The sequence below is a fragment of the Ursus arctos genome, unplaced genomic scaffold, assembly GCF_023065955.2.
Source record: "Ursus arctos isolate Adak ecotype North America unplaced genomic scaffold, UrsArc2.0 scaffold_9, whole genome shotgun sequence".
Classification (NCBI taxonomy): domain Eukaryota; kingdom Metazoa; phylum Chordata; class Mammalia; order Carnivora; family Ursidae; genus Ursus; species Ursus arctos.
This window is the reverse complement of record NW_026623111.1, coordinates 1080948-1102338: the sequence shown is the minus strand read 5'-3', so window position 1 is coordinate 1102338 and position 21391 is coordinate 1080948. Positions and strand designations below refer to the sequence as shown.

The 21391-nt window shown below is 53.2% G+C and overlaps 1 protein-coding gene across 3 annotated transcripts in view; it reads left to right on the top strand.

Moving 5' to 3' along the window:
- The first annotated feature begins 7558 nt into the window (after positions 1–7558).
- LETM1 (leucine zipper and EF-hand containing transmembrane protein 1) overlaps positions 7559–21391 on the top strand; it is a 36615-nt gene continuing 22782 nt past the window's right edge. For 2 of the 3 annotated variants that reach the window (XM_048211866.2, XM_026485917.4), the window contains exons 1-3: positions 7559–7854; positions 11762–11822; positions 19067–19517. In XM_048211866.2, the coding sequence (XP_048067823.2) occupies positions 7776–7854; positions 11762–11822; positions 19067–19517 (591 nt within the window). In that variant the 5' untranslated portion in view covers positions 7559–7775. Of the gene's footprint in view, positions 7855–11761; positions 11823–11850; positions 11911–19066; positions 19518–21391 lie in introns of those variants that run through there. The other variant, XM_057309552.1, reaches the window with a different exon arrangement.

Below are 21391 nucleotides of genomic sequence, written 5' to 3'. Positions count from 1 at the left end.
CCAAGGCCTGGCTCTGCCTCATCTCCCACCTGGCCCAAGGGCCACTTCGGTCCACTGGGACAGCCCACAGGAGCAGGAGCTACAGCCACCAAGAGCCAGCAGGCAGCACTACAAGGCTCCTTAGGGTCACACTGGCCAACCCTCCATTGAGTGGGGGTCCCTGTCAGGCAGGGAAGATGGACATGCAGACTGAAACCTGGCTGGGGAGCCTCCTGTCCAAGTCCTGGCTAAGAGGCCTGAGCAGGAGGCTTCTCCACCCTCTCTGCCCACCCCTCTCTCCTTCCACGTTGGGGCTGACCCCAGTTCCCCCCAAGAGGCCTGAAGTGCCTGTCATCAGAGTCTCAGTGGTCACCTCCAAGAGCAAACAAAAGCCCAGGCCCAGGGTCCAGTCCTGGGGGCAACCACAGACCCATCTTGCCCCCAAAAGCTGCTTCCTTCCTGGAGATTCCACCTGAGCTAGCCTAGAAACCCGCCCCCCCCCCCAGGAATTCCACTTCCTAAATCCCCTCTAATCCAGCCTCTCTCCAGTAGGAGAGTCCATTCTATGCATTCAACCAGAATTTTTCTAAACCACAAAACGGACTGAGTCACCCAACTGTTTAAAATCATGCTATGGCTCCCCAGTGCCTCTCACACAAAACCCACTCCTCAGCCAGCCTTGTGTTGGACTTTCAGGAGCAGGAAGGACATCCAGCTCTGCTTCTCTGGCCCAGCCCTCTCCCCAGAGCTCTTTCAACAGCCACACACATCCACCCTGGGCAGGTATCAAATTGACTTCTCCCTCTGTTCGCATGCCAGATCTTACCTGGGATAGTACTTTCTCCAGAAGCCTTCTCTGACTCCTCCCAGGCTGGCTGAGTCCTCCTAGGGGTACGCACAACTCTGTGTTTATCTCCACGTGGTACTGCTGCCTAGGGCTGGACAGCCAGTCTTCTAGTCCTGGTTCCCCATGAACAGGTTCCTTAGGGCCCCACTAAAGTGCCACAAAATAACACAAAGTTATTGTTTCACCGTTCTGTAGACTGGAAGCCTGAAGCCGAGGCCTATGTAGGGCCATGTTCCCTCTGAGGCTCTCAGGGAGAATCTTTCCTGGCCTCTTCCCAGCTTCTGGTGATGGTGGCAAAGCCTTGGTGCTCCTGGGCTCCTATCAGCATCACTCCACTACCAGGTTCTGTCTTCACATGGTATCCTCCCTGTGTGTCCATCTGTTTTCTCTTTTCTCTTTTTTTTTTTTCAAGACTTTATTTTTAAGCAATCTCTACACCTAAAGTGGGGCTCAAACTTACAACTCTGAGATCAAGAGTCGCTTATTCCACCAACTGAGCCATCCAGGGTCCCCTGTTTTCCCTTCTCCTAAGGATGCCAGTCATTGGATTAGGGTCCACCTAAAAACTTCTCTTAATTTGATTACATCTGCGAAGACCCTGTTTCCAAATAAGGTCGCATTCACAGGCAGGGGAGTTAGGACTTGAACATATCTTTTGGGGGACACAGTTCAACCCACAACATCTCCCTTACTAGCTGCACGACCTTGAGCAGGGTGTGAGGCGTCCGTGTGCACAGTGTGGCAGTAGTACAGTACCCCCTGCGGGAGTGCTGGGAGGAAGGAATGGACGGTCCCTAACGGCACGTGGTCCCATTTGCCCCGCTGCCCTCCCTCGAGAAAGCGCGGGGCACGCCTGGCCCGGGTGATGGCCCGGGCAGTCGCCGCGTGGGTGCAGCGGGGCAGGCAAGCTCGCACGTTCTTGCCGAGGGATAAGGAGGCGGCGCCCCAGGGGCGGAGGTTAGGGACCTGCCCCAGCCCTGGGCGCAGAGCTCCCGCCGTCCTGGCCCCGCCCCACAAGTCCCGCCCGTCCCATTGGCCAAGCGCCGCGAGGCCCCGCCCACCGGCCGGTCCCGGGCGCCGCTTCCTGCGGCGGACCCTGCGCGGCCGCGGCCGCCGGGGTTGCCGCTGGCTGGGTGAGTCTCGCGGCTGCCGCGGAGGGAAGAAAGCGATGCTTGAGGACCGAGGGCAGTGATGAGAAGACGGGAGACCTTCGCCAGGCCGCGCCCACCCTTCCGGTGGCCTTTGCACCCCCCATCCTCCGAGGGGACTGCCTCAGGTCGAGGACCACCCAGGTCAGGGCGCCACTGCCAGCGCTGCCCACTCACTCAGGCTTTGGCTAAAGAAACATTGTTTTGTGCTAAAGTAGCGCTTCTTTTTCTAATTAAATTAAAACCCAAAACAGCAAAGAGAAGAAAATGAAAGTTCTCCCCAAGCCCTGGGCGTGCCGCTACGTGTGAGCACTGGCAACGCTTGGGGACCGCTTTGGAGCGCTTCTGTTCTGAGCCTGTGACCGGCTTCACCAGCCTGAGTTGGGGACTGACCAGAGACAGCAGGAGCGGCCGCTCAGAGCCAGCCTGGTGGGCAGGCACACAGACACAGAGCCTGGCCTCTCTTTCCCTCTCTCCTGACCCCAGACAGATGGATCACTTTTATTTTTTTTTATTGTAATGTTTATATTTACAGAAAAGATGCACAGATAACAGTTTCCCCAACTGTTTCCCCTAGTCGCCACAGCTTACATGGTAGCTTTGTCAAAACTAAGAAACCAACATCAGTCCATTACCACTAACTAAATTCTAGGCTTTATTTAGAGCTCACCAGTTTTGCCACAAATGTAGAAAGACTTGTCCTTCAAAAAAGCAAATTTGATTGAGGCTAGAACAGAGAATCCTGTAACTAACTGGCCCTCCCACTGTCAACAACTATTAACATGGACAAAATAGATGAGGGAGCTATTTTCAGGTGTGAAAAAAAAAGGAAATGCAGGACTTCAATCCCCAGTGAAGGGAAATTCCCAAGGTACACCTTGACCACCCAGCTTTGTACTTGTTGGCAGTCTCCTACCATGGCACAGGGAGATGGGGTCCAGCAGGGCACACTGTATGCCTGAGCCGAGGGCCAGTGCTGCTGCTGGAACCTGTGGAGAGGGCACTGGAGGACAGGCGAGTGTGTCAAGGGGCATTGAAGATGTCCCACTATCCTTGGCTGAGGTCGGGGCTGCACATAATTGGGGTGAGGCCCCCAAACTTCCCAGAGAACAACTGTTTTGGGAGCTCTGGGCTAAAGTGAACACCTCGTTCAAGCCCATGAATGCCCCTGGCATGCGGCTGACACACTAGGATCCATGCCCTGGGAACTGGAGCATCCTACAGCGAAACATTCTCTAGACACATCTTGTCTGTTATCTATTGCTGTGTATCATGTTACCCCCAAACTTAGTGGTTCAAAACACAGTAAATATTATCACACGCAGTTGCTTTGGTCAGGATTGGGAACGGGTGAGACAGCTAGTTCCGGATCACAGACAAGATGATGCCCAGAGCTGCCATCATCCAAAACCTTGGCTGGGGCTGCAGACAGGCTACAGAGACAGCTTTCCTCAGATGGTGCTGCCCGTTGGCAGGAGGCTTCAGTTCCTCCCCATGTGGGCCTCTCCACAGGCTGCTTGAGTATCCTCCCAACACAGGGGCTGGCTTCCCCAGAGTGGGGATCCAAAGGGAGGAAGGCAGAAGCTGCAGTGTTTAGTGATCGAAAAGCACATATTGTCATTGTCAAAAAAAAGATAACGGAATCTAGAGTCTATAGCGTATCATCCACAGCAATCAGTGAACAATAAAGTCACTCAGCATACAGAGAAAAGAGGAGATGTGGCCATTATCAAGGAAAAAAGGCAATACAAACCAATCATAAGCCCAGTCTGAGGTCTGACGGAGAAAAACTTTTAAGGCAGGAGTTTGAAGATATTCAATAATTAAAGGAAAATAGGGTCTAATGAGTGAAGAGAAACCTCAATAGAAAAAATAGAAGCTGTTAAAAATTACCAAATGAGGGACACCTGGGTGGCTCAGTCAGTTAAGCATCTGCCTTCGGCTCAGGTCATGATTCCAGGGTCCTGGGATCATGTCCCGAGTCAGGCGCCCGCTCAACGGGGAGCCTGCTTCTCCCTCTGTCTGCTGCTCCCCCTGCTTGTGCTCTCTAATGAATAAATAAAATCTTTTAAAAAATAAAACCTTTAATTTTAAAGGTTTACAAAAATATACATTTGCAGTCACACTCACTCAGCAATCTAGCTTCTAGGGATCTGTCCTTGAATCCGTTATGATTAAATTTAGCTTTATATACAGAAACTCCTTCAAGTAACAGTGGCTGAGAAAAGGTAGATGTTTTCTTGCTCTTAGGTAATACAAGTCCAAGGTCAGCAGTCCAGGGGCTGTACTCTCCATCACATCAACCACAGTGCTTGGCAAGCAGAAGGAAGCAGAAGGGTCAAGGGAGGCCGCTGAATGAAACCCAGAAACCCAAGGTTCTGTTATGGAGAGACAGGGGGAGAATGGGCGCTGCTGTGGGGAGCAAGTAGGATTAGTCTCAGCCCCATAGACACCATTCCCGCGTACTCAAGGACCCAAATGAAGGTCTCTTCCATACTCTCTAGTCCAGGCCACCACCACATCGGTCATGTAGGTTGTTACAAAGCAAGAGAGGGCTGGAGGCCGGTACCTGCTCCTTCTGCTGCGTGTGCCTGGCTAAGGCTGTTTTCAGTTGGAGGAAGGCATGCCTTTCCCCATGGCGCTCAAAGGTATCCTGGCTCTCCACCCCAACGGCTTTGCCCTCCAGCCTCACTTCAGGTCCTTCTCCTGGGCTCACATCCTAGCCCTTGCCAGGGCCAATAAATGCAAACCACCCACCACCCACCATGAGCATCCCTCTCTTGCCAGCTCACCCGCTGTGGTACCCAACGGCCAATGCCCTTCAGGACCAGAAGCCCCCACAGGCCAGTGGTCCTGCCACTTTCTGCAGTCCCGAGTTTCTCCCACCTTTTCCTCCCTTCCCCTCATCCCCATTTTAAATTTCCCAGTCAAGTCTTATGGCCACTCTTTTGCACAATTCTTAAACTCCACTGTCCCTCTCTTCCTTCATCACACTTCTGGGCAAAATTCCAACCCTGTCAAATCCAATTTCACCTGCTCTGAGTCCAATCCTGGCCGCAGTATGGCACACAGACGAGTCTTCCTCTGATACCCTGATCCCTAAGCTGACCCCTAACCTGATTCCCTAACCTGATGTCTAACATGACCCCCACCCCCCAGATCCCTAACCTGACCCCTGACCTCATCCCTAGCCAGATTCTCTAATCTCCCTAGCTGGGGCATTTGTGCTGCCTGAATAATATCCCACCCTGTTTCTCTGGACTCTTGTCGCTTGTGTAAACATGTAGCGACTATGGAAGATTATGTTCAATTTGTGGGGAGCATAGAAAAAAGAAAAAGGCCCATAAAGAAAGAGAAGAGAGAAGAAAAAAACCGAAGAGTCCATGATACAAAAACAGACCCACTGTGCCAGGACTCTGTGTGCTTGGACTGCTACCTGAGTAGGTGTGGGGCAGGAGGGCGGCCATTTGCGCGGCATTAAGGGTATGGATGGCAAGCTGGCACCAGATTTCTACTTGTTTTTAATTATTTTCCATTAGTAAGTAAGCTCTATGCCCAATGTAGGACTTGAACTTGTGACCCTAAGATCAAGTGCTGCATGCTCTATGGATCGAGCCCGCCAGGCGGCGCCCCTCTACTTGTTTATATTTCTTTTGTTTTTAAAGATTTTATTTATTTGTTAAAGAGAAAGCACAAGCAGGGGCAAGAGGCAGAAGGAGAAGCAGACTCCCCACTGAGCCTGATATGGGACTCCATCCCAGGATTCTGGGATCATGACCCAAGCTGAAAGCAGATGCTTAGCCGATTGAGCCACCCAGGTGCCCCTTTATATTTATTTTTATAAATTTAAAATGCTTACAACAAGCACATGTTCTTTAACTAATTAGAAAACCCAATAGAGGTATTGTTAAAAATGTCTTTCTCTAAAAATCCACCCTGGCAGTGGAGCTGCAAAAAGCATCACAGATGTGTGTTCAGAAGCACCCTCCCTACAGAGACCCTATCTTTGGCTTCTCTCATGCAACCTAGCTGGGCCACAGGTGAATCGTGCCAAGGGCAAGTGAGCATGGTTGCCATAGTTCCTCACACCAGGTCCTTTGGGCAATACAGAGGCAGTTGGGGCCTTTCCCCCATCCACTGTCCTTCAAAGTCCTGCAGACACTTACAGCATCGTTAGAGACCAGCTTTGATTCTCACCCACTCTGTGGAGCCTCCCTTCCTGCCCCTTGATGGCTTTGGAACAGAGCCTTCGGGAGCTGAGGGCCAATGTCAGCTACTAGCTGTACTGGCACAAGCGTTCTCCTACACTTTGGGCATTGGTAGGCCAGTCCTGTCTGATCCTGAGCACCTGTTTGCCCTGACTCAGACCTGACCCTGGGGTGGGGGGACAAGAACTGTCCTTCCTTATCCCACCATTGCCTCCTGGGAGATGTATAGGAAAGGAGCCTGGCTTTATGGTTTTTTGACCTTGGAGGCCTCAGTTTCGGGCATTAACGTGCTTAGATTAACTCTGCGTATGATGTCTGTAGCGCTCACTGCCGGGTGCCAATACAAGCACTTCCTCTGATCGCCCAAGTGCCCTGCACTAACTAGTTCTATTCTCTCCCACCGGAGATGGGGTGGGGACTCCAGGCCCATCCCAGTCCAGCATCTGGAAGCCCTGGAAAGGAAAAAAACTGCAGGCAGGCTATTTCCTCCTGATGGTGAGGGCCGAGCCTCCTAGGTAGACATGCCGTTCAACCAAATTCAGTCTCTCAAGAGCCTGCTAAGATTAGGAGTTCCACGCTCCTGTAGCCCAGAGAACAGACTTGCACCGAGAATGCACTACCAGACCTTCCCTAAGCGGTACCCTGGGATTAATTACATCAGTGAACAAAAGATAGGCAGATGAGGCCAGAAGGAGGTAAAAGACCTTCCAAGCAAGGGATGGAACGGGGAAAGCAGAGTGGCGAGTCCCGAGGAAGAGCCTAGTGCCACTGCGCGTGAGTGCCGGCTGGTCGAGTGGCCTGCTGGGGGAGACCGTGTCCACTGGGCCCAGGGGCCGCCCACCCCTTTTCCCCCTGCCTGCTTTCCTGCGTCACTTCATCCGTCCCCGCACGACCCTTGCGAACATGACCCCATCTTAGGAAAGGGGAGTGTGGGCTCAAAGGTCCGCGCTGGGTGGAAGGCCTTCTGGGAGCAGCGTGTGAGCTCTCAGCTGGGCGGATCAGGCCGCGCAGTGGGGGCGCCGCCCTGGACCTGGATCCGGACCCGCGGAGGGCCCCCTCGCGGCTGCGCGCGCCAGCCCGGGATGGGACCGACAGCGAGCAGAGGCCCAACCACACAAGCCGGGCCATCAGCGTCCCTCCGCGGGGCCCTTTCCGGAGACCCCCTGAGGCGCGCACAGGCGCCCAACACCTCGCCGCCTCTCCCACACGGAATGTCCCGGTACGCATGCGCGGCCACGACGGGCCCCAGAATGCCGCGCGGCTTCGGGAGGCCGGCCCTCGCGGGGCACGCCGGGACCCGTAGTCCGCGGGGACTCAGGCCCGCCCCGCACCTGGCGGGCGGCGGGCGCCGGAGGGGCCCAATGGGAGTGGCGGCCCAGCTGCCCCGCCCCGCGCCGACGGACGCTGTGCCGGGACATGGCTGCCGCCGGTGCCGGGTCCTTGAGCTGAGCGTCCGTCGCCGGGAGCCAACCGCCGCCTTCAACCGTCCGTGCGGGCGGGCCGAGGCGCCGGCGGGCCGGCGAGTAGCTGCGGCCGCCGCGCAGGAGGAGGAGGCAGCAGCAGGAGGCCGGAGCGGCCGCCGCGGCCGGGCACATGGCGTCCATCTTACTGAGGAGCTGCCGCGGCCGGGGGCCCGCCCGCTTCCCGCCGCCCCGCGCCGCCGCCCGGAGGGGTAAGCTGCCGGCGCTCCGCCGACGGCGCGGGGCTTGGGGCCGGGGCCGGCGGGGGGCGGGAGCCGGGGTCGGAGGGGGCGGGTGGGGGTTGGGACAGGGGCTGGGGCCGGCGGCGGCGGGGGCATGGGGGCCGGGGCTGGGCCAGGGCTGAGGCCTGGAGCCGGGGCCAGGGCCAGGGGTGTTGGGAGCACAGGAGCAAGGGGCCGGGTGTCCGGGCGGGCGGCCGAGGGCCGCAGCTGCCCGGCGGGGCCCCAGCGCCGGACGGTGCCCTGGTGGGTGGGTGGGTGGGTAGGGGTGCTAGGACGCGGCCCGGGGCTGGGGTCACGCCGGCTGGGACCTTAGGCCGCCTCTCCCCTCCGCCCCGCCCTGGCCAGCCCGTTGTCGGGGTGTGGGTGCCGCGCGCGGGGCGGCGGCCTGTGACTCACTCGCGCTGTGACCTTAGCCGCCCGGCTGCTGGCCGCGGCGTCCTGAGCGGGATTTGGAAAGTTTTTTGAAGGGAGCGCGCTGACGGCCAGCCTTAGGACTGTCTGGGCGCTGCTGTCGTGGTTAAGCTTGGTGGAACGTGGTGTTCACTCATGAGGACAGTCGTGCCCTTGGGGCACGTTTAGGACTCTTGAGGTGAGATGACCAGGGTCTGGCAGAGACGAACCAGCTGGATCTGCGGGCTTGTAGGACATCGGTGGGACCGATATCTCTATAGTACTGTTGGGTGTCTGTAGAGGGGCCTCAGGCCTTGCTGGGCATGGCCCCAGGCGAGTCCCTTGGTATCCCCAGCCTCTGTGACCCTACCCTAACTCGGGGCTCTTAGGTGTCCACACGTTTCCTTTTCTGATTCTTTTTATATTAACCTTTCTGAGTTTGTTCCTTATCTGTTAAGATTAGGACTTCCCTTATGAATATTAGAGACTCGAGTGAAATATATTTTTCTTTCTTTTTTTTTTTTTAAAGATTTTATTTATTTATTTGACAGAGAGAGAGAGAGACAGCCAGCGAGTGAGGGAACACAAGCAGGGGGAGTGGGAGAGGGAGAAGCAGGCTCATAGCGGAGGAGCCTGATGTGGGGCTCGATCCCATAACGCCAGGATCACGCCCTGAGCCGAAGGCAAACGCTTAATGATTGCGCCACCCAGGTGTCCCACGAGTGAAATATATTTCAAAGTACTTTACCATTCACAAAAGCAAGTACAAGAAACGTGATTCTTGTAATTTTTAACAGTAACGACTGGTTGACTGCTTAGAACTTTGGAGCCATGGGAATGGCACTGAGCAGCAGGAATTGAGGGTGTGAATGGTCTGGGTGTCCAGGTCCCTCTGCTGTTAGAGTTCTGCTTGTATCTCTTCCCTGTTAAGCATGGTAATAAAAATACTTCGGCCACTTCAGGTTTCTGTAGCTGTTTACAGTTTAAAAGTGAGTGGAATTTGTTTTTGTGGTTGATATCTTTCCGGGAACACAAATGTTTCTTGTAGTTTAGCACTGTTCTTTATTACACAGAAAGGGGCTGAGAGTGGGTCAGACAGCGGGTTCCCTTTAGGACCAACAGGGAATCCAAAGCCCAGGAGACCCAGGACTGGACTCTGAGTCCAGTCTTGAACCCTCCAAAACGACACTCTCGGCTGGGCACAGTAGCCCTTTTCTGCAGCACATTTCCCCAGTACTAACCTTTTCTGTCAGTGTGGCTCATTGTCACGATTAGTAAACCAACATTGTTATTTACTGAGCTCCATACTGTATTCAGATTTCTTTTATTCTGTCCCACACTTTATTCTGATTTTTTTACTTTGTAATTAACATACTCTCTATTCACATGTGTTTCTTGTATTGGTACCTTTCCTTTATTGTGTGCATATTTTAATTACGATGTCTTGCTGTGTCCCAGGACCTCATCCAGGACACCATATTACACGTGGTTGTTATATCTATTTAGTCTCGGCTGCGACACGTTTCTCAGGCTTTCCTTGACAGTTTTGAGGACTGTTCAGCTCTGTTGTAGAATCCCAACCTTCAGGGAGGGGAGGGGGTCGGGATTGAAATCGATCTCCAGTGGCCTGGGGTGTAATCAGTCATGCCTAGGTAATGAAGATAAGAAAAGAATGTTTGAATAGGGAGGCTTGGAGTTGGTGGCATCTGCAGATGCCAACCCCCCCCCCCCCCCCCAGCGACAGAGGCTCCTGCACTCAGGAGTCTTCTACACCTTGCACTGTGTACCTCACCGTCTGGCTGTTCCTCATGTCCTTTATAATAAACTGTAATAGTAAGTAGAGCATTTTCCTGAGTTCTGTGTTCAGAGAATTAATAATACTGAAAGTAGTGGTGGGAGCCCCCAGATTTGTAGTTGGCAGAAGTGTGGGTGACCTGGGGATCCTACTTGCAACTGGTGGCCGAAGCAGAGCAGTCTTGTGGGACCGAGCCCTTAATAACCTGTGGGTGTGCATTAACTCTGGGTAGGGTCAGAAAGAACTGAATGGTAGGCTGCCCAGCTGGGGTCAGAGAGTTGGAGAATTGGTTGTTGGGGGGGGGGGGGGAATTGAAACAAAGGGACTTAAAGGAGGGAATGGCCCATCTGTGGCCCATATCCCAGAGTCCTCCCCCCGCCCCCAATCCCCCAGGAGCAGGCTCCTTGGAAGTTTTGGGAAAGCCTTCAGAGTGGGGAGATTGTGGGAAGGGGCCAGGTAGGACAGGGGATGTGCGGTTCACACAATATAGTGATGGGATGGCAGGCCAGGGAGCTCTGGGAACTGTGACAGCTTGTCTCCTTGCTGGGGGGAAGGTGCAGGGCCGGGAGCCATTGTTGAGCTATGTTCTTGAGGTGTGGGGCTGGCCCAGGTCTGGGACACTTCTGTTTGGTCCTCAGCTGGAGTAAGAAGGGCTTGGTGTGACTAAAAACGTATGTTTGAAATACAAAAGATTACTTTATGAATCATGGTAACCACTTGGGAGCCCAGACCCCAGCTTAAAACAAGGTTGTCGCCTGTACTACAAGGTCCTCCAAGGTCTCCAGAGGTTCCACCGGGAGCAGCTTGGGTCTCCCCTGCCTGGCCTGCTCAGAGGGTGTCTGGGAGCTGGCACCTGTCCCCTGCTGTGCCCGTCTTCTCCCTTCTCACGCTGGCTCCCAGAGTGAGCCCTCAGCACCCCACACCTGCTCTGTGCACTCCTGCTGCCTGAGGGTCTTAGGATGCCAGCCTGCCTTTCCAGCCTTGCTCCCTGGCAACCTATCAGTATGGTGCCTCTGGCCCCACTGCCCCCAGTATCTGTCTTGTTCCTTCCACAGGTGGTTTCCGCAGCACAGGGTTTGATCACAGGTAAGCTGAGCATTGGTCTTGAGAATGAACTCTGAATTTATGCTTAGTGGAAACCACATTGAGTTAGAAAAAGTGTCAAAAATACATCAAAATCCTGAAAGTGTGCTGTACACTCAACAGTAGTGTTTATCCAAGAAATAAATTGCTCTTGGCATTTGTTTTACCAATAATTCTCATAGCCCTCACCCCTCCTGTGGGCAGAGAAGGCGTCGGGTTGTTTGGATGGGGCCCTTGCTTGCTCTGGAGCTGTCTGTGCCTTGGGGGTCCCATGCAACCTGACATCAGCTGGAGTGAGTAGGGAGGGAGTGGTCCTGCCTGGGGAGACCCCTGGCCTGGGCTCTGTGGACCTGGGCTGGAACCTGGTGTTCCTGGTTGGGGTGCGTGAAGCCAGGGGCTGCCTCAGATTCTCCTTCTTTACTAGGGCTACCCCAAGACCCCATGTTCCTAACTGGACAGACCCTTTACTTAGCAATACTCTGAAACCTTCCAACACTCAGAACAGGCTTCCGGAAATTTATTCTGCAAAAGAGACTCTAAAACATGGTATCAGTCTAAAGCCCCTGATTTGAAACTTACGTTCTTGTTTTCTCCTTGTCTTTGTTGTAGGTAGTCTGAGAGATCCTACCTGTCTTGGCTGTGCCAGCACTGTGGGGCTGATAAGCCACCTGTAAGTCAACGACGTCACTGTACGTCCCTTTGAAAGTGGGAGCTTGGAAATGCTTGATTGCTGTGTGACTCCTGATTTGGGGGAGACGGTATAGTCTACCTTCCTGTTCTTTGTTTTTATTCTTTTTAGCCATTGTCTTTGCATTTTGAAATATATAACCTCATATATTAGTGGATCTTTGGGAAATAAACATTCATAATCCCAGTACCTGTTGTGAATATAATTACATTTCGGTGTATTTTATCCTAGTCTTTTTTTCATGTGTCTTTTTCAAAACAGTGCTGTGGACTTATCGTGCACCGTGTGCTTTTCCACACTTGCACCGCTGTTGTCGGTGGCTTTTCATGTACTTGTGCAAAAAGACACAGGATGCACCAGGCAGCATTGTAGGTGTGGGACTCTGTCAGTGAACACATTAGACCCTCCCTTGAACCCCATTTGGTCCTTCGCGGAACATCAGGTTGAGCGAGTGCTGGCCACAGGGCTCGCCCCCGCCTGGTTCTGGGGACACATCTGGAATGTGGTGGACTTGGCTTTCCCTGTGAAGGTACTTTTGTGAGGCTGGAGGGCTTCCTGGAGGGAGTGGCATCCATGCTTCCCTGTCCACTGATGCACATGGACTCAAACTTCCCTCGGGGTTCCTGTGCTCTCCCACCCAGCATTCCCTCTGCCCAGCATCCCCAGGCATAGTTTCCTTCTGATCCCCCCGCCCCCACCTGTGTGGTTGGATGCTCAGACCTCTCTCCTGACTCCCAGGCCCTTGTCCACTTGCCCCCAGATATCCACAGTAGAGCCCATCTCTCCCTTTGGACATCCCTGATTCTTCCACTCGGAGAGCGCAGACCTCCTTCCCAAGTGCCGTCCAGCTGGCCCCTCACAGCCACGGACCCTTGGGGTCTTCTGAGTTTTCTTATTCATTGGAGGTTGTTCACTTGTCACCTTATCTTGGCTATAACACTTTTTTGGAGAATGCTTCCTGGAACAGATCTACTTCCCTAAAATAAAAACTACATAAGTCATGCAGGAACACTTGGTTGATGGTAAAGCAAAATTGTGCTTAAACAGCGGGCTTGTGGGGCTTTTCTTGCACGTGTGAGTGTCTCTGTGGAGTGCGGTTGGCACACATGCAGCGTCTGGTGGGGACACAGCAAAGTCTGTCTCAAAACCTCTCCCAGCAGCAGTCCCTGCTGGCCCCTGCCTGTCACAAGAGCACTCCCACCTGACTCTTGGGTTTGATTTTATTTTTAAAGATTTTATTTATTTATTAGAGAGCACAAGCAGGGGAGCAGCAGAGGGAGAGGGAGAAGCAGGCTCCCCGCTGAGCAAGGAGCCTGACGTGGGACTCGATCCCAGGACCCTGAGATCTTGACCTGAGCCGAAGGCAGACGCTTAACCGACTGAGCCACCCAGGTGCCCTGTTCTAGGGTTTGATTTTAAAGATTTTATTTATTTTAGAGTGGGGGGGAGAGGGAGAGAGAGAATCCCAAGCAGACTCCCCGCTGAGTGTGGAGCCCAACATGGGGCTCCATCCCACATCGCCAAGATCACCGCCTGAGTTGAAATCAAGAGTTGTCCGCTCAACCAGCAGAGCCACCCAGGGCCCCTGGGTTTGATTTTAATTAGATTTCTCTTTTGACCAGTGTAAGTGTTGTTGTCATGGAATCTCTCTTTTTATGATGTGGAGCCATTGAAGAATGTGCATAGAACATCTTTACTCTTGCCAAAGTGTGCATTTCTGGATTTAATTCTAAAGCAAACTGTAATCCGCGGGTAGCATTTCAGGGGCCTGGGGCCCAGTGTGAGGCTGGAAACAGAGTGGGTGGTGATCCCGGGGTGCAACTTATGCTTGCCATAAAGGATGTAGCCTCGTAAGGCCAGCTCTTGGGTTTTTTTCAAGATGAGCCAGAAGTCTGGGTGTTTGTGTGAAGTCTCTGGTTTCTAGGTACTGACCTCTAAGGCAGGTTTGAGGACTGCCCTGTGGACTGCTTCGCCCGCATGAACCACCGGGGGTGTGTGGGGGAGGCAGTGCTGCCAATCAGCGACCCTAGCAGCCTGCAGAGCCTTCTGTGCCTTTTTCTCTTGCATGGGGTGCTTGTCGTGTCTGGGTGGTCTGCACCTGACATTTACCCCGGTGAGTCCTCCTGCTGGCTTTTATCTGCAGGGGACCAGCCTGGAACACATCCTTTCTGGACAGTCCTCCTGGGTTTGCTTTTGAATTATTTCAGTTCTAAAGTAGTCTTTTTGGGATTATAACTGGAGTATCCTCAAAACCATAAAATTGGGGCTCCTGGGTGGCTCAGTCGATTAAGCGTCTGCCTTCAGCTCAGGTCATGATCCCGGAGTCCTGGGATCCAGGCCCTCGTCGGGCTCCCTGCTCAGTGAGAAGCCTGCTTCTCCCTCTGCTCCTCCCCCTGCTCGTGCTCACGTTCTCTCTCTCAAATGAATAAATAAAATCTTCAAAAAAAAAACCATAAAATCATTTGGGAATATTAACTGAAAGGCGCCCGCAGTTTCCCAGGGGTAAGCTGTTTTCTTTAGTAAGCCCTTCTCTCTGTTTCAGGAAGAGGTCTGTCATTTTCTTTATCCGGCCCACACCTGCTGCCCTTTAGAAGGTGCCCAGATCTGTTGGGTTTGGTGTTGATGGGCCTCCTTTTTCATTATTTTCCCAAGTGATTATTGCTGGCATGTAAGTCACCAGTTTTCTTGTGTCCAGCCACTTACAGCTCGTTTATCATGTTCTAGCTCACGCGGTACCGCCTCTCTGTGGTGGCAGGGTCTGCTGGGGCACGGCGCCCTGAGTGTCTCTCCTTCAGGTGCTCGTGCTTCTGCCACTTTTCCGCGCCCTCAGCCGCCCGGCCTGGCATCACAGCAGCTGCGGCCCCTCCTGTGTTGTTGCCCCAGCAGACAGTAGAGTATCTAGTGTTTGGTCTGTGTAATGTTAGCTTTTGTTTTTAGTATTTGACAGAGAGAGCACAAACAGGGGCAACAGCAGAAGGAGAAGGAGAAGCAGGCTCCCCGCTGAGCGGAGAGCCCGATACGGGGCTCAATCCCAAGACCCTGGGATCATGACCTAAGCTGAAAAGGCAGACACTCAACTGATTGAGCCACCCAGGCACCCCTAAAATGTTTTTATTATGGATGGATGTTGAATTTTTCAACCACCTTTTAAGAGTCAGATGTACCTGCATTTAAGGTTCATATTAAAATATAAAAACTGCTTTATTAATACAGATTTTTTTATAAGTTAACAATTTTTAGAAAGTTAAGTGCTTTCTTTATAAAGTTAAGCAATGCGGGGCGCCCAGCTGGCTTAGTCAGTGGAGCAGGTGACTTGCTCTCAGGGTCGTAGTTCAAGCCCCACATAGTCGGTAGAGCTTACTTAGAAATAAATGAAAGAAGATTATGGGGGGGAAGAGAATGTTGTACAATGGGAACTATAAAGCTGTTTAGCTGAACTCCAACATTTCAAATGAGAGATTACTGGTGAGAGTTGAAGTCTTTATCAGTCTCAGCATCCTGGACATGCTGCTTTTGCTTTTGATGGCGCAGTATAAGAAATGTTGAGCCTCACAGATAAGTACAGGTGACCCTTGAACAATGCAAGGAGGGGTCAGGGGCACCGACCCCTGTGCAGTTGAAAACGCACGTAGGACTTGACTTCCTAAAGCTGAACTGCTAGCCAGCTGTTGAGCGGAAGCCTTGCTGAACATAGTCGATTTGCACCTAGCTTGTGTATGTATCATATGCTGCCTTCTTACAATCAAGTAAGCTAGACAAAAGAAAATCGTAAGGCAAATGCACTTACAGGACTGTCCTCTATTTATCGGAAAACCTCCATGCATAAGTGGGTCCGGGCACAGATGTCTGCATTGTCCCAAGGCCAGTGTGGTCGCAGCAGTGCTCTCTCTTTTGGTTCTTTTTCTATCTCAATCTTCAGCTAAAATGGTCCAGACCCCAAAGGGTGAGCAGGTGGGGCGTTTCTGATCCAAGACAATGTCATGGGTGTTGTCTAGCTGCTCTTGACTTCCTTTATCACAAAAATAAAGGCAGCGAGGGAGCACCTAAAATGGGGAATAAGCAAACTAACTTCTTTTTTTTTTTTTAAAGATTTTATTTATTTATTCGACAGAGATAGAGACAGCCAGCGAGAGAGGGAACACAAGCAGGGGAAGTGGGAGAGGAAGAAGCAGGCTCATAGTGGAAGAGCCTGATGTGGGGCTCGATCCCATCACCCCGGGATCACGCCCTGAGCCGAAGGCAGACGCTTAACCACTGTGCCACCCAGGCGCCCCCAAACTAACTTCTTAATCCTGAAGCTCATTCCATGGGAAGACTGGGGCTGCCGTGAGGCTCTTTCCAGAGTCTTGTGCCGTGTGAGTGCTCCTACGATGGGCTGCAGAAATGCGAGATGGTGGTGCCAGCTGCTTCCCCGGCCCCTGGAATGCTCCCAGCATAGGGTATGCTGGATATCACGGGGCCTTGAGGGCTCTGATAGGTGTTGCAATGTTGCGGGCAGTGGTCTCCAGTTCCCTGGCGGAGGAGCCCCGTGTCGTACAGGGAAGTGCGGGTCACCTCTTGTCTCTGGGTAGAGAGATGTCCTGCACTTCGGGAATCATTCCTCTTGGTCCTCGTACCTGTTGCTCTGTTGTCCATCTTAGCTTCCCTTCTTGTTGCTGGTGTCACTTTGCCCTTGCCGGCCTCATGTTCCTGAAGGTCATGTTGAGGTTTGCAGTCCTCGCTGGCCCAGCCTCAGGCCATCGTCTGGGTGAGCTATCCCCTCAGGAGTCAAGCAGCCACAAGAGTTGTGCTGTTGACAAGAGTTAGGGAGGTGCCACGGGGAGAGCAGGTGTGGGTCCCTTACCTGCCACCCTGTGGTTGTGCAGCTGATGCCACGAGGCACGGGAAATGCTGACCCGGTGAATGCGTTCACTTGCCAGACACGACTCAGTTTCTCTCTTTGTTTTTTTAAGATTTTATTTTTAAGTCATCTCTGCACCCAGTGTGGGGCTCAAACTCACAAGCCCGAGGTCAGGAGCCACATGTTCTACCAACTGAGCCGGCCGGGTGTCCTTAGTTCTTCTCTTCTTGGAGGTGGTAGCAGGTTGTGTGTATTGAGGTGGACGTAGGCATCAGCACCCTAAAGTAAAATGGGCAGCTTCCATAGGAGCCCCCAAGCTTTTTAATGCCAACAGTCTGTCCTCTGGTGACTGCGAATTTCTCGTTGACACACTGCTTTTGCCCAGAGTGGGTTTTCCCCACTTCGAAGAGAAAGAAAAGGAAAAGCAGGAGAAGGACTGGGGCCTTGATGGGAAGCTGGGCCTACTGACCCTGAGTGGGTGAGGCGGGCGTGCGCTTCTCGGGAGCGAGGCCGAGCTGTGGGCTGTCTTGAGCTGGGGCAGAGGAGGGCCCCAGCTGGCCATGGGCAGGCAGCAGTGCCCAGATTAGTGTTATTTTGACGAATATTTTTAAAGTAACAGATTATGCAATTTTATGCTTTTTGAAAATAGCTAAACCTTTCTGGCTAGGTTGTTAGTAATAGTGGTCTCTCGTGTGTGTGAAGATAGCCAGATCTTGGAGCATCACCAGCCCCAGCTGGATACACCGGGTGCTTTTCTGCTCGCTGTTTTCATGAGACTGTCTTTGCCTGTTAGCTGCCCCCTGCAACTGCTGACATCATGCCTTCTCGTGGAAGCCACTTGCTTCCTTGATAATTGAGGGTTGGAAAAATGGATAATTAAGTTTGACAGAGATAGGAGGTAAGGTTTATTACTGTGTGTGGGTATTGTCCTCACCTGCACTGGGAGGTGAGGCCGAGGTGCAGAGGGCCCAGGCTGCGGCTACAGTCTCGCAGCCCCATGTGGCTGAGCAGCTCTGCTGTGCTCCGTGCAGCTGTGACTCAGCAGGGCGGGTTCAAGGCCACCAAATTCCAGCTCAGGTGTTGACTGTGGGCATCTGGGGCTCACAGCACAGGACTGACCCTGCCCTTCGAAGGCAGGAATGGGGGCCCCAGACAGGCAGGACGCCAGCGTGGGGTTGATCAATGGGGTGGCTGGCGCCCGCTTGATACAGGCTGTGAACTGAGGTGGGCACGTCCCTATTTGTCCTTTGGTAAAAGGTTCAGCTAAACTAGACATTGACCAGCTTCTTCCAGCCCTGACTAACAGCTTCTCAACTGCTTTGATGGGAGAGTGATCATAGCTGCCACCTTTCTGGCAGGCGTTGCTGTACCAGGCATGGTTCTGGGCACTTCGTGTATGTATGTATTACCACACCCGTTTACAGAGCACGCTTCTGAAGCACAGAGGGGTTAATTACGTTACCCAAGGTCTCACAGCAACAGTGGGTTGGAATTTGAACTGGGACAGGCAGCTGTCGAGCTCAGGTCGTCAATGCTGGGATTGGGCAGGTGCCATGAGGTGATCCAGCACATGGGAAGAGGCTGGGCTGTGTTGGTTGTAAGCACACGCCTCTGAGGTTAAGCTGGAGGCTGTGGCCTCCCAGAAGTGGGTTTGTGCATCAGAAGGGAGGAGGTTTCCAGTAAGAAAGGCAGGTTCCATAGAAGCTCGTGGGGCTCTGAGAACTGTGCAGGTAAGTTGCTCTAGCCCTGGACCGTAATTGAGGCTCTGAGCTGAGCAGAAGGAGCAGCACAGGGAAGAGAGGGAGGAGTGGGCTCTGGACATGATATGTTGGGTTTTTGCCATTTTGTGCAAACATTTTGCTGGACTACGCCCAGGGTTGGGTCATTGTTGATTGGAGCATCCTCACTGACTTCCAGGACTTGCTCAAGAGCTGCAGGTCTTTGTAGGAAGTCCCCTGGTAGGGAAAGGACCCTGCCCCTGCCCCACCCCAGATTCCCCAAGTCTGGGGACCCTCCTGGGAGATCTGCCCTGAGGTTGGGTCTGTCTAGTCCAGGGGTCAGGCTTCTGCTGTTTGTGTCCAGCCTGTCCCTTAACCCCAGGCCCTAGCCTCTGCCTAGTCGCCTTGGTGTGCTGGTATCCTCTGTGAGCCCATGGGGACCGGCTGCCCTTGGTCTCTTGCACAAGCCCCTCGCAAGCAGCTCCTCTTCCTGATGTGCTCTGAGTGTCAGGAAGCGGTGTTGAGTCTGTTTCGTGTACCAGGAAGGTTGAGTGGGCGTGTGGTTATGGTAGGGCTCTGGTCTGTGTCGCTCTTGTTGGTATGTGGCGCTGGGAGGTTGTAGATAGTGGCTGGCTCCTCACCGCTGTTTTCCTTTCTCCCTTTTCAAGGAATGTACCGTTTCGCTGCTGCACTCCTGTCCACCCCGTGCACCTTTCCTTCAGAGCCGATCCCCGTGTCTGTTGGACTCTGAGGCCCGAGCGCGTGTGCTCAGTGGCCGGAGCGCCGTGGGCCCCCACCTCTGCCAGTCTGGTTGTCCCAGGGCCACCGTTCTTTCCCTTGCGCTGCTGGCACTCGTCGCCCCCACTGGGCGATGACTCCGTGGTGGAGAAGTCGCTCAAGTCCTTAAAGGACAAGAACAAGAAGCTGGAGGAGGGAGGCCCTGTGTACAGCCCCCCCCCGGAGGTGGCCGTGAAGAAGTCCCTGGGGCAGAGGGTCCTGGACGAGCTGAAGCACTACTACCACGGCTTCCGCCTGCTCTGGATTGACACCAAGATCGCCGCACGCATGCTCTGGCGCGTCCTCCACGGCCACAGCCTGACCCGCAGAGAGCGCAGGCAGGTAATGGGCACGCGAGGGTCCTGGTCGGTTCACCTTCTGGGTACTTAAAATGTGTTTAGGGCTTTTTTCATGCCACTTTTGGTTTAAAAAAAAAAAAAAAAGAACCGAAAGACTCACCCGTGAACTTCCCTGTAGGACCCCGCTGACGGGAGCAGTGCCCCTCTGCCAGGGCTTCCGTGCATCTGTTGGCTCTAGACCCTGCCCGCCCCCCGCTCTCCGGCTGCCCGGAGCTTCCCGCTCAGCATGTGGCGCACCAGCTTTCTCTGCCGTCTATCAGCTCTTTTTCCTTTTACAATTTTATTTGAAAGAGAGTGAGAGAGCACGAGTTGGGGAGCGGTGCAGAGGGAGAGGGAGAAGCAGGCAGAGAGCTGAGCAGGGAGCCCAGTAACACGGGGCTCCAACACAGGGCCCTGGGATCATGACCTGAGCTGGAAGGCAGATGCTTCACCGACAGAGTTACCAGGTGCCCCATGCCATCCCCCAGCTCTTAAAAAAAAGATTCTTCGTATTTTTCCAGGAGCCCAGACCTTCTAGGTCTCTTTGTCTGAAATAACTGATGGTTACACCACTGAGTTTTCTTTCTTCTTCCCCTCTTGCTCTTTTTTTTTTTTTTTTTTTTTTTTTGGTGAGTCCCCAAGGCGTAAGGGGCAGCTTAAGTTCTCAGCACCCTCGGATTCCCCAAGGAGAGGTGCAGCGACGTCTGTTCCTGGAAGTTGACTTTCAGAAGATCTTAGGAGTTGGCTGTCATGTGTGAAAGTTACTTTGGCTTCTGATTTTTTTTTTTAAAGATTTTATTTATTTATTCGACAGAGATAGAGACAGCCAGTGAGAGAGGGAACACAAGCAGGGGGAGTGGGAGAGAAAGAAGCAGGCCCATAGCGGAAGAGCCTGATGTGGGGCTCGATCCCGTAACGCCAGGATCACGCCCTGAGCCGAAGGCAGACGCTTAACTGCTGTGCCACCCAGGTGCCCCTGGCTTCTGATTTTATGCTTGTTCTCAGGAACTTTATAGAGAACACAGGGCGTTGTTTTAACTGGCTGGAGTGTCCCCTGGGTGCTGTTTTAGGAGGGGGCCGGCTGAGGATTGGAAGGAGGAGCGGTGGCACTGGGATTTCAGAATCGTGCTGTTAGCGCTGGCTGGACCTTGATTACCCACACAAGTTAATGCGTTATGACCTGGACGCCCTTCTGCTCCTCCCCCATCCCATGCTGCCTGGAGAGGTGCCTGTGTTTGCTGCTTCACTGCAGACCTGGGGGCCTGGGGGCGGGGCTTGGCTCTGCCTCCACAGTGTGCTCGTGGCTCCCCGCTCCAGTGCTGGCCTCAGGTGGAGCGTGCTGGAGCACGGGTGCTCACCATGTGGCGATGCTCTTAGGGTGATGGAGAGTTACCGCGGTTTCTCTCTGAGGTGTTATTTCCTGACAGTCTCTGGCTTTGTTAGACTGTTAGCTGCTGCAGCCTTCTGCTCCCTTCAGTTTGGTGACCAGGTGTGGCCGGTGTGACAGCCTAGTAGGCGTAAGCACACTTGGCCCCCAAGCCCTTGGCTTCTAACCGCCCCACAGGGAGGATCCAGGGCTCCTCAGAGACAGAGCTCACCAGCGGTGCTTCGGGATGAGCTTGTGTGCCACGCTGGATGAGCCTGTGTCAAAAAGTAAAGAAAGACTCGAAAATAAAGGGGGGCACTTCTGGGGGTCGCAATGTGGAATAAAACAAATTTTTGTTCATTTCTTTCAGCAATATTGCACGACGTCATATTTTTTGATGCTATTGTAGATGGAATTTTTTATTGTTGATAAAATACACAATCTAAAATTACCATTGTAGCCATTTTTACGTATACGCTTCTGTGGCACTAAGTACCTTCACATTGTTGGGA